We start from the raw sequence: 12,500 nt of genomic DNA, 5'->3' as shown, positions 1-12,500 counted from the left end.
ACGGTAACTCTGGCGCACACTATGGTTAACCGATTATTAACCGCTAAGGGCCTCGGTTAACGGTTAATGAAAAACTTGAAAAACGTGCAGCCCTAATATATATATATATATATATATATATATATATATATATATATATATATATATATATATATATATATATATATATATATTAGTACAGAGCAAAAGTTTGGACACACCTTCTCATTCAAAGAGTAACCCACGTGATAATGAGCTGATGAGTTGAATCAGATGTGTTTAATTAGGGAGACAAAGAAAATGTGCAGTGTTGGGGGTACTCCAGGACAGGTTTGGGAACCACTGACTTAGAGTATGACATTTTCAGTCATTTCACACTTTTTTGTTATGAATATAATTCCATATATAATTACACATGTGTTCATTCATAGTTTTGATGCCTTCAGTGTGAATCTACAATTTTCATAGTCATGAAAATAAAGAAAACTCTATGAATGAGAAGGTGTGTCCTAACTTTTGGTCTGTACTGTTATATATATATATAACAAGGGTTGCACGGTTTACCTGTCCTACAGTAGTAATTCGATTCTAAGGCTCCAAAATACTGGTGGTGAAACTGTATTTTTTAAACTGTATTATAGTCATTACGGTTCTACCGTAAGTAATGTTGTATGTGGGGTAGTCGCTAAAATGTTTTTTTTTTTTGTCTTGTCATCTTTCTGTGGTGCTCTTTAAGGGCACAAAATGCTGTGTAGAATCTGCGCCTTATTTGGTATTGTGTGTTTTCTGATGCTTCAGTTCAAAGGGAATGAAAAGACTTAAAACATTAGCAGCTTAAACACTGCATTTTACAATAATACTGATCCACACACACACACACACACAATTTACACAAATAAAAAATTGTTATTTTTTAGAAATCAAGAATGGAAAAAACGTAAACAAAAAAAACCCCAAAAATAAAATAATTAGATTACATAAAATAAATTGAATAATTTATAATGTTTAATTTAAAGGGTTAGTTCACCCAATAATCAAAATGATGTAATTAAAACTCGTGTCGTGTCATGTCGTTCCAGTATACCATACACACAGCTTCAATGGAGGGACTGAGAGCTCTCGGACTAAATCTAAAATATCTTAAACTGTGTTTCGAATATAAACTGAGCTCTCACGGGTTTGGAACGACATGAGGGCGAGTCATTAATTACATCATTTGGACACACTATATTAAGTGGCCTTTACTACTATGTAGTTAAATTTTAATTATTAATTTTGTACAATGCACTTTTTGTGTACATACATGTTTTTACATTGTACTTATATTTGAAAAATATCTGTATTTAATTTCTGTAATTACATTTATAATTACACGCTGACCCATCCCTTACACCTTAACACACCCTTAAACTTACCCATACCACCAAATCTGTCCCTAACCTTACCTGTTTCCCACCTCAATAGCAGCAAAAAAAAAAAAAAAGTTACAATAGAATATGAACACAATAAATACACTGTATTTATTTTTTGATGTAAGTACATAGTAGTTAAGTCCACTTAATATAAAGTGGGACCCATCATTTTGATCATTGGGTGAACTAACCCTTTAAAACATTATAAATAAATAAAAATAATAATAATATCATGTGATCTGCCTTCAGCAGCCTCTTGGCAACATAAAGGCTATAGCGCTTTTCACAGCATAACAGTAAGAGAGTGCTGTGTGTTGATCTGTCAGCTTTACCTCTGGAGTGCTGTGAAGCTGACCAGCCGCTCCACATGTGATCGGGCATCAATGTCCCTCTTCCCGACCGAATGAAGCTGGAGATCTGATGCAGGCACCACATCAAAGTCTGACAGTATGGAGCGGAGTGCATCTGGATGAAGTAAAGCATATATATATATATATATATATATATATATATATATATATATATATATAATTTTTTATTTTTTTAATTACTCCTACATAATACCACTATTCACACACGCACCTTTCAAAACCCAAAACAGCATCTAAAGATCAAATATTATTAAATATAACGTTTATATATTTTTGGTCAATGCTACATACTATTGTATAACCATACAATCTCCCACACACGGTTTCCACTGCAGGAGAAGCATATGTAAATGTTTTTTTGTTTTTCCATTGAAACTGCGATTAAATTGCAAATGCAGCAGCGCTGGAGGAAATGAACTAACTTAACATTAGCAGTCATGACTAAGCCAAAACGGGAAAAGTAAGACTGAACTCACAAATCCAGACACAGATATTGAGTTTCCTATTTAGAGTTACTTTTCTTTTTGAGTCCATTTGAATTTCGTTCTCAGAGTAACTTACCAAACTCTTGTACCTCTTCCTGATTTCTCAGGTCCTCTTCAACAGATGCTGGTTTCACCGCACAATGGATAGAAAGTGGAGTTAAAAGTACTAAATAAAACATCAAAGTTTCCATACTGGCGATGAAGCATGACTTCTGTCAAAGCACCTGGATGTGAAGTCCGCTGTCAACTGTTTTTGTCCGTTATTTACCAACATACAGGACCGCTTATTAAACACGACTATAACAGAGGACTTTAAATAACAAAATTAACAGGAGAGGATCCCGCTAAATGTATTATAAATAAGAGACAGTAGACCGCGAACCGCCACAGCGTTCAGCTGCTCTCTCACTGGCTGCGAACTGAACTCTCCGAGGAAGAATTCCACCGACTCTACTTCCGGCAACCAAAGAATTCCTCGGAAAAGGGATCTTTTATTTTGTATCTTCTTTTTAAATGTTCTTTTTCAAATTTACTACTGGTGTAATTTTTTTTATATATATACTTAACATAAAATTGCATACGTATAAATAAATAAATAATTTTATTCCAGCAAATAAATATACTTGTTTACTTTTCATATAATCTAATGATGGGGAATAGTTAAAAACGAAATTTTTTTTTAATACAGAGACCTAAGGTTTTGTCTTTACATACGCTTATGGATTCAGAATTTAGCTATAAAATAACATTAATCATAGAATTACATTTTTGATATAAGATACAATATTTGTTATTTATTGCAATAAAAACAATGCAAAAGTTTTTTAATCTGTGAGAATTACAGTAGGCATAAAGATATACTTTAAAGTAAAAAAGTAAAGATATACTTTATACATATACACACACACACACACACACACACACACACACACACACACACACATATATATATATATATATATATATATATATATATATATATAATTTTAAACAAAAATAAATGTTCATAATTATCTGAAGTTACAAAGTAAAAAAAAAATGATTAGAGAGTATTTTACTTAGCTATATTTGGCAAACATTATTTAATTTTTCAGCACGTCATGAAATTATTTAATACAACCTTTATGAATCCACATTTTTTAATGATATCTTTTTCAACAGTGGTCTATTAAACAGTTTCCTTGACATTGGAGCCAAAATGCAGACATAACCAAAATAACACGGGGGAAAAAACGCAATGAACATTAATACATACATTTTAATATCCCAGTATTAGTGGCACAGACAATATAAACGAATACGCAAAAAAAAAAATTAAATAACAATTATCCTCAAGACTTCACATGCACGCAATTTTACATCAAAATGTACAAGTGGAATTTGGCTGTGATTCTCAAAGAATAAAACATTCTCTTTATGACGTATCAAAAACAAATGATACATTAGAAGGCCATCCAAGGAAGAGTGGGAGGCTAAATCAGTTTAGAGAGCAAGGGCAAAGGGCCACTGCCAAGGTCCATACAAATCCAAAGTGGTATAAGTCAAAACATAAAATAAATGTTAATATTTGGAACAGGCAAATGTCAAGAGTGAAAGACGGACCTCAATGCAAACAGACCACTGTTGAGAAAAAGGAAAAACAAGACACTCTTTCCAAATTCTTGCTCTACCTCCAAACTATAAGAGCTTACAGGAGTTTAATCTGAAAATATAAAAACGCATCTGCAAAGGCTGTTTTGTGCAACAAGCAAATTCCCACAAACAGGAACAATACAGTTTTTGGCTGCTTTGCTAGATCTATAGTATACATCAAGGAGTATTTCCCAGTTTACATGTAAAGCCACAATTATTATTTCTAATTCGATGTAGGAACAAATGGTGTTCGGGACGCAACTCAAACAAAGACAACAAAAACAGCCCTTGACCGCATGAACAGCCAAAGTGCAAATTCAATAACCCTGAATTAAGCAAACGATTACATTGTACAACTAATATTTCATAAACACTGTACACAATGAAAAAATAACAAGAAAGAGTATTACAACAAAATATACATACATACATCATAAATGAAACGCAATCAACTGAATTTATACAGGCCATACATTTACCCACTGTCTTAGAACCTGCTTGGCATGATTGTCAATATATACATGTATATATAAGCATTACTTTATATTATTCTACATGAAATGGCCAAATGTTGTAGAATAATGCGAGTACAATTAGATTCAGCTTGATCGAGTAACTTGTGTGCTACTCATAACTGACAATGATGCTGTGCTTTCATTTGATCTATCATGCTTGTCATAATCAGAAAATAATGAAGCAAAATCAATTCTGAGATGTTATTACTATACTATTTATCACGGCCATTTCATGTACAATGTACAAATAAAATAAAATCAAGCCCTCGGCTACAGGAGAGAAAAACCAGTGAGGCACTCAAATACGTTAAGGCTGAAACGGGATAATGCTACCAAAGTATGGAAGTGACGAACATCAAATATTCACCAGAAATCAACTTTATGTATACTGTGAGTTTCAAAAGGGCAAAGAAATACTGTATTACAAAAGAAAAAGAAAAAACCCAACAATATTCGTTTTGTCACATCAACCTCCAATATGGAACATTTCCATTACACAGCAATAACGAAAAAAAAAAAACAGTAGATCAGGGGAAAAGATTTTAAAGGAACCTTACGAGCTACATATGATCCAGCTACACATATGGCAGGGGCTCTGATCTTAATATTTCTGAGTTATTTATGATGGCACAATAGTTTTTGAACATATGCTTGCTAGTTCAGGTGGTGCAGGCAAAATGTTGACATTCAGTAACATACCTCGATTTTAAAATCAGTCTATTAAATGAAAGAGATCATTTAAATATTGAAATTGTAATGGCTTTTCAGAAACTGATCAACTCAGTTTTGAACATAAGTTGAGATTTTTTTCCTTTTTTTAACTAAGTTACACTAACTTGCCCATTGCAACCATTCAGTTCAAGACAGCAGAAACTATATATTTTTTAATCTTCAAGTTATTTGAACTTGCATAGAAACAGTGCTAGACTTGTAAATATGTTAAGCCAAACAGTCTTGAAATCTGCGTACAATCCCAGCCAGAATTAAGGACTGTTCCAAAATGTCAAAATGTTTTTGTTATAAAAAATGTATGTGAGTTTCAAACTATTTGACAAAAATTACAAGATGAGCAGACGTCACATTTCACTGGAAAATTAAAATAGAAATAAACAAAATGTAATTAAAGACAGGTTAAAAAATGTTTTATTTGGTTTCTGTATTTTGACAGTTCTGGTTTAAGCATTGGGTGTTCAGATAAGGTTAAAGTATCGTTTGAGTGACACTTTCAGTAGCTCAATATTTGGCATTGCAACTCACAGAACAGCCCTACTTTGGAATCATATTTATGCTTTAAATGCAGGGAGGTCAGTGACTCAATCTGAAGGCAAAAAATTACACTTAAAGCAACACTATGAACATTTTGGCGCTCTAGCGGTTAATAAACAGAACTGCACGCATCCCGCGGAAGAACATTCTAATTGGAGCTACTTCTCCAAGTTTATGTCTAAGGCGATTCGCGTAGGTATGTGTTACTCCGCAGCGGTGACGATCCGACCAGGCTACAATAGTCCACAAATAATCACTTATTATAAATGAACCGCAGTGATGTGAGATAAGACAAAAAGGCGGTTTGGTAGATTAATTTATGATGTACTCGCTAATTATATACATTTAGCATATTTTGAACGCAGAAAAATTTGCATAATGTTGCTTTAAGTGCACTGAGCGAAATTTCAATGGTAAATATCATCTGATGACATCAACAGCCAAAATATCTGCCAAATTAAACTAGGGTTGTCAATAGTTTCAGACAGAAAGACAATAACTTGACATGAAAATACAAACATGCTATTAAAAAAGGCTAAATTTAGCTGTAAATAAACATTTAAAGTAGCATTTTAGCTGTACATTTGACCCCAAACTGAAATCTACTGACTTTAGAGCATTTAAAGTGACAAAAAAGCCCCGTATCTGTGCAAAACAAGTAATAAAGAATATGCTGTGTGACTGAAATGCTACTATGCACACAGAAACAGACATAAACACATTGAATATATGTTCTATTAGAACAGAACCCTCCTGAACAGCCACATATGAGAAACATTCACCAAACAAACAAGCGCCTGGATGGAGCAGCGCTGTGCTCCTTCAGTAACATCACTTTTGTTACTGCGGAGGGAACCCCCACCTCTCGAATCCTCCACCTTAGCAAGCAGCAGGCTTATGAAGTCTCCTTTAGTCCCTGGCAGGATGGAGCCTACAGTCAGCTGTGACAGTAACCGTGGCCTGAGATGGCTCGTGTTGCGGCTTCAAATGCGCAAGTCCCACCAGTTGATGAAGAACTCGAAGGTGGAGGAGGAAAAGAAAAACAATTAAAGGAGATGACCGGAATTCCTGGTACAGGGACTGCTCACGCCGGGCTGTTAGGTGGGTAAAGGGTCATCGTCACCTTTACTGCACTTGCACTTACAGCACAGCACGAATGGTGTAGCGAGCAGCAGGAACGGAGAAGCCACCAGTAAGAGGAGGCCGAAACCGGCAAAGATACCAACAACCTGTGGAGAAAGAGACGAAGACAACATATGAGTGTCAATCAGATATAAGATTAAAAAAAAAACAAAAAAAAAAACAACAACACACACTACAGGACATGTACCAAGTTATCTTGTACTTGTATTCTTCACTGTATTCATATTGGCTTTGAAAAAACCTTTATATAAGACAAGTTTAATGCCATGTGGCTTAACCATCAAGTAAAAATGTACATTCATGTAAATGTACATTTCTTTACACATTAAAAACATCTGAGTGTATCTCAATCTTAAGATTAAAAAAAAAAAAATTAAATATATTTTTCAAATATTAAATATATACTTTTTTTAAACAAATATAACTTGGAAATAAAATATTTTTTAATCATATTATATGAAGTATAAGAAGCTTTTAGGAAATTGCACCAGTGCTAGTGCTAGTCTCACCTTAAAAGGTCAAATTATCTGATATTTTAAGACAATTTGAAGCAGTTTTTTCTTCTTAAAAAATATCAACATACGTAATAAAAAGGCAAGATTTTAGATTATTTTAATATGTGGTTTTCTTTATTACCATATCAGGACATGCCGATATATTTTAAATAAAGAATATTTATTTTTGATCTTGAATTGAATTTTTAAATATTGTTAGCTAAATTAATAGTTTATTTTTTTGATTGACACTTTGTCATCATCATGATCATATGAACTGTCGTTGTTTTGAAACAATGTGAAAATGATTCACAAGATAATCTTTTTTTTTTTTTTTTTCGGGGAAAGCAAAGCTATATATGAATTTCCTAATTTTGCTACCCCTTCTTCTCCCCATCATTTTTCTGCACTCTTTCTACTCTGCTGTCAATCAATAAACAGTGAACCCTGCACGCCTATAGAATAACTGACACCCAAAAATCCCACTTGCAAAAAACATTTATTCAGAAACATTTTGAATCAAAATGCATTCTACGTTGCAGAATAAATTTAGATATTTTTTGCAAGCTGGAAACGTGTGCATGTTTTTAGTTCTACTATGCTACCAATAAAAGTGAGAAAAGATACGAAAAAAGAAAATTGGGCAAAAAGACCCAAACAAACACATTTTTGATGTAGCATCATCCTCCACCACATAGGGGCATCAGATCCTAACAACTGATCACTTTTACAAACCGGAACAGAGACCGAGTTCATTTCATGCATGAACTATATATTTAAAAGCGGTCACGATCATGGGCCAACAAAATTCCACATACTCCACATGACTGTAGGGCAGAGCACCATGTAAAACAATTTCTGAACAGGGAATAGGATACAACTGACCTCTATCTCCAAGCTGAATCTTCTCAACATTCCGAGGAAGACAATTACACCCATTTATCATGGGACAAAGTTCAGTGTTGCACACTATTTCTGTTTCTATGTAAATTGCCCTCAATTTATTTCTCTCTTCCTCAGAGCAGAGAATGGCAGAGCAGCATAATGAAGAGTGTTGGCAAACCCGGGACCGGCTGAGCCCACCAGCTCCATCTTTACTAATTCATAAAGAATCTAATTTCTGATGCTTCTTGGCTGGGGATTTATAAAATGTAAATCTTGTGCGCTCTTATGAAGCTTAATATGACTCACTCCTCCCTGCAGAGCAACAGATGTCTTTGTGCAAAAGTACTGAAAGCTCCTCACAGTTTCAGGGCCATCTCACCTTTATGATATTATATTCATTATATGAAATGATGAGTGTGTGAAGAATCTTTCTGACAGTTCAAAAGATGAATAAGGGATTTAGAATTACACATCAAAATTAAAATAAAAAAAACATTTTGCATAAAAGAAAATTGACAGTTAAGGTTATTTTAGATTTTTTACATCTACATTATCATAATAATTAAGCAAATTTCCCCTTAAAACTGTCATTATTATAAATGCAAAAAAAAAAAATAGTAATTTAATACTGAAAAAAAAAAAAACTGATACATGTTTTTTATTATTATTATTATTTAAATCCAATTTTAGGTTACACCATTACAAATGGCACCATGATGTATATTTATCTTCACACAGAAATAATATTACATAGTATATTCATTCTGTTTCAAGAAAGAAAATTAGGAGCGAAGTTCCCAATTTGCAAAGCAAAGTTTTGGAGGACTGTTTCAAACCCCATGTTTCTCTCAGTTCCTAATGAAATCGCTTCGAGGCTTTCCCAACGCTATTTGTGCTGATCTCTGAACCATAAGAAAATTTATTATTTCAAAGCTATTAAGAAATACATAATGGACAGTGGGTCTAATGAGCCTTATGTTGAAAACTGTTGAAAACTGTCTTTCATTCAAGGACGAAGTTGGCGTTATTAGTATACTTTCATAAAATTAGCCTTTTTCAATGTAATATTCTCCTATTATTATTTAGTCTAAGAAATGAAACCCAAAGAGAGGAGGGAGTACCCGAGTCTGAATTGCTCTTCTAAATATATGTCTGGTTATACTCCTCTTCTGCATCATTTGATGAATAATTTTAGTGTCTTTGTGCCAAAGTGACCATCTTGCATTATAATCTGCTGTGAAACAGCAGCATCACTTGCTCGAGAACAGACATCCACTCACTTCCTGAATAAACACTGTCTGAATGGATGCCTGTGACTCCGTCACGTGTAGGCACACGTGCACTCATTCTGATCTCAGAGGAGAAAAAAGGGGAAGAAAACGTGTGCTCCTTCCCGTGAGCGCCCACCTGCGTTCTGTGCCAGATCATGGAGGCTCTGGAATGGCCTAACTTGTTCCGGCAGGGTCCTTTGTCATAATGGATCAGGAGGAAGTCGTCCTGTCAAACACACAACGTTACCAGAGGCCGGTCATTATTTACGTGGGTGTTCGCAACAGCTGTGTGAAGGACACTGATTGCATTCACGGCCTTGATTGAAGGACTAACATGCAGCAGCCACTTGACCATAAAAAATACAGTAAGATAACAGCACGATGTTACTAGTGTTAAGCTGAGTTATTGAGCACTTACGTCCAGAGACTCCAGGCAGTACCAGCAGAAAGCATGCTTGCAGTTCTTACACATCATCTGGGCACAGCCCTCGTCTCTTTCTATATAGACTTTACATTTGGGACAGCGTTTGATGGGGGCGTCGTCATCGTCAGCCTTAAAGAACGAACTGGGAAAAAATAAGTAATAGTAAGAGTTAAATTAACCCTTTTCTTGTTTTGGGTTGTGGGTACCGATTATATAGTGCACTCATTTTCCCCACCCAGACAGGTCCTTCTCTTGTATATGTACTAAAGAGTTGTGCGCCAGGGACAGTGTTCAGTGGTAATGGAGAGGCTGACCCACAGGGACCGAGCTGACAGGTACAAGCCCATTCATTTCCAGGACAGTTCCCAATCTATTGATCTGAGGGAAGTGGCACTGTGCAGCAAGCTTCTCACGGCCTGTTAAACAGAGTCTGACTCAGTACTGCAACACTGCAGTCTGGTAAAGTACAGTAGTATTAGTGATCATGAGAATACTAGCAATATGATTATTTCTGATTATATATACACTGCTGTTCAAAAGTTTGGGGTCAGTATGATTTGGTTTATTTTTTTGAAAGACATTGATTCAAGGACACCTTAAATTGATTAAAAGGTGTCATTAAAAACATTTATATTGTTATTTTAAAAAATATTTGAAATAAATGCTGTTTTTTTGAACATTCCATTTATCATAGAAACCTCAATCCACAAAAAAACATTAAGCAACATGATAAAATATTAAGCACTATTAAACTCATTTCTTGAACACAAATGAGAATATTAGAATGATTTCTGAAAGATCATGTGACACTGAACACTGGAGTTATGGTTATATATTAATGGATATACATTGAGGACAACATTATATGGCATGTGAAATGCATTTAAATGTAAACCTTTATTTTTTTTGGAGGGGGGTGGGGGAGATATTCAGCAGGAAATCCTTTAGGGTTAAGTGAGCTTATGAACTCTAATAAGGTAAGACATTATTGATATTTGTTCTCTGCCCACACAGCCATAGCAGGGCTCAACAGTAAGGATGGCTGCTGGCCTGAGGCCAATGTGAGAGAGTTTTAGGCCAGTTGCCAATGAAAGTTTTACATTTACTGATCTTGTTCATCCATTTTTAAGCACTGTGATCTATTGTACAATGTTGATGCAAATTCTGTTGATTTGTCATCCAGATAATGTTTATCCAGCTGGCTAACACAAAAATGACCCAATGATCCTGAAGAATGTATTATTTGAGTAATGTTTGTCAGTGATGTTTTGAATTGCATGCCATTATTTTTCACTAAAAGTGCTGTATAATTTCCAGTTTGTTTGGAAATTTAATTTTTGTGTGGATTTTTTATTTTTTTTAATGGATAAATTAATGAATAGAAAAGAAAGCTAAACATTTCATTAAAAAGTGAAAATGTTAGTAGAGCAAGTAAAAATGTCACTGGCTAGTCTGGGTCAGCCAAAAATATTCATAGTTGAAACCGTGCTTTTTTTGCTTTATTATTTCAAAATTGAATTTAAAAATGTTTTATAAAACTATTTAATATATTTAAATACTTGAACTTTTTTTAAGAGTCTGGTCAGCTCACAGTTCCTTAAGCGAACCAACAGCCCGTTTAAAGAGTAGATGGAGTCTAATTTGATTTCATGCTGTCTAAAAACGGTTTATTTCACGCTGAGATATACTTTGGAGTTTAGGCTCAATCTCAAACATGAAATGATATAAAATTAAAAGGCTCTCTGCAGTATTATCACTAGTGTGCATTATTGAAGCAATTCACTTCAGAGCAGGGGAGACTGTTCAATTCCTGTATGACCAAAGATCAAGGATCAGAAACTCTGCTCAACGATGCTTTTGGTTTTGAATAAAGTGTGCATGTGACAGGAATGTCAGATAACACCTGTGCATGAATCTCTGGCTTACTGAGCAAAGAGAAAAGCGCTCTTCAACAACCAGAAGCAGAAGATCCATTGTTAAGACTGAATGATGAGTACGTTCAATAGTGCAGAAAAAACACAGACGGATTACAGTAATTTCATTTCAAATCTCATGTGGACTTATCCATTGAACATCATTAGACGGAACATGCCTCATCGTGACAGCTGGATCCACATAAGGACCAGTCGGGAGGATGGGAGCGTTTAAATGTACATCAAAGAAACAAAACTACACGAAGCGCAGCTGCTGATGAATGAGGAGGAGAAAGATTTAAAGGAATATTCCATGTTCAATACAAGAAAAGCTCAATCAACAACTACTGTGGCAAAATGGAAGTCAAAAGATGATTATTATTAACTCATCCTTTGTATTTATAATACAAGTGAATCAATACAACTGATTTTGCTTTAAAGCAAACGGGTTAGAATTTTAACTGGCCGCAGTACCTGCTCTCTCCAGGTAGAAATGTGGTGATGGGAAGGTTCTCTTGGCAGTCTTGGTCCGGGTGCCAGCTGGCCTTGCAGACAGAGCAGACTCGAGTGTGCAAACGCTGCACCGCACCAACTGTGGAAGCGCCGTGTCAGACTCCTTCAGCTTGCACACGGCCTGGCAGCGTGGAGGACGGGCACCAGGTCCGGCGGTCCAGCAACACATTCTGCAGGGGGTGAGAGATGAGAGATCA

At 35.0% G+C, this 12,500-nt stretch overlaps 1 protein-coding gene and 1 pseudogene across 1 annotated transcript in view; both read right to left on the bottom strand.

Moving 5' to 3' along the window:
• Window positions 1-2,688, bottom strand: part of LOC113078559 (disintegrin and metalloproteinase domain-containing protein 17-like) — a 28,766-nt gene extending 26,078 nt beyond the window's left edge. The window contains exons 1-2 of the mRNA XM_026250856.1: window positions 2,324-2,688; window positions 1,724-1,856 (exon numbers count right to left, since the gene is read on the bottom strand). Of these exons, the coding sequence (XP_026106641.1) occupies window positions 1,724-1,856; window positions 2,324-2,438 (248 nt within the window). The 5' untranslated portion in view covers window positions 2,439-2,688. The remainder of the gene's footprint in view (window positions 1-1,723; window positions 1,857-2,323) is intronic.
• Window positions 2,689-3,294: 606 nt separating this feature from the next.
• Window positions 3,295-12,494, bottom strand: LOC113078563 (probable E3 ubiquitin-protein ligase RNF144A-A; annotated as a pseudogene).
• Between the last annotated feature and the right edge of the window lie 6 nt (window positions 12,495-12,500).

The sequence above is a fragment of the Carassius auratus genome, unplaced genomic scaffold (assembly GCF_003368295.1).
Source record: "Carassius auratus strain Wakin unplaced genomic scaffold, ASM336829v1 scaf_tig00025999, whole genome shotgun sequence".
NCBI lineage: Eukaryota > Metazoa > Chordata > Actinopteri > Cypriniformes > Cyprinidae > Carassius > Carassius auratus.
This window is presented reverse-complemented; position numbering and strand designations above follow the sequence as displayed.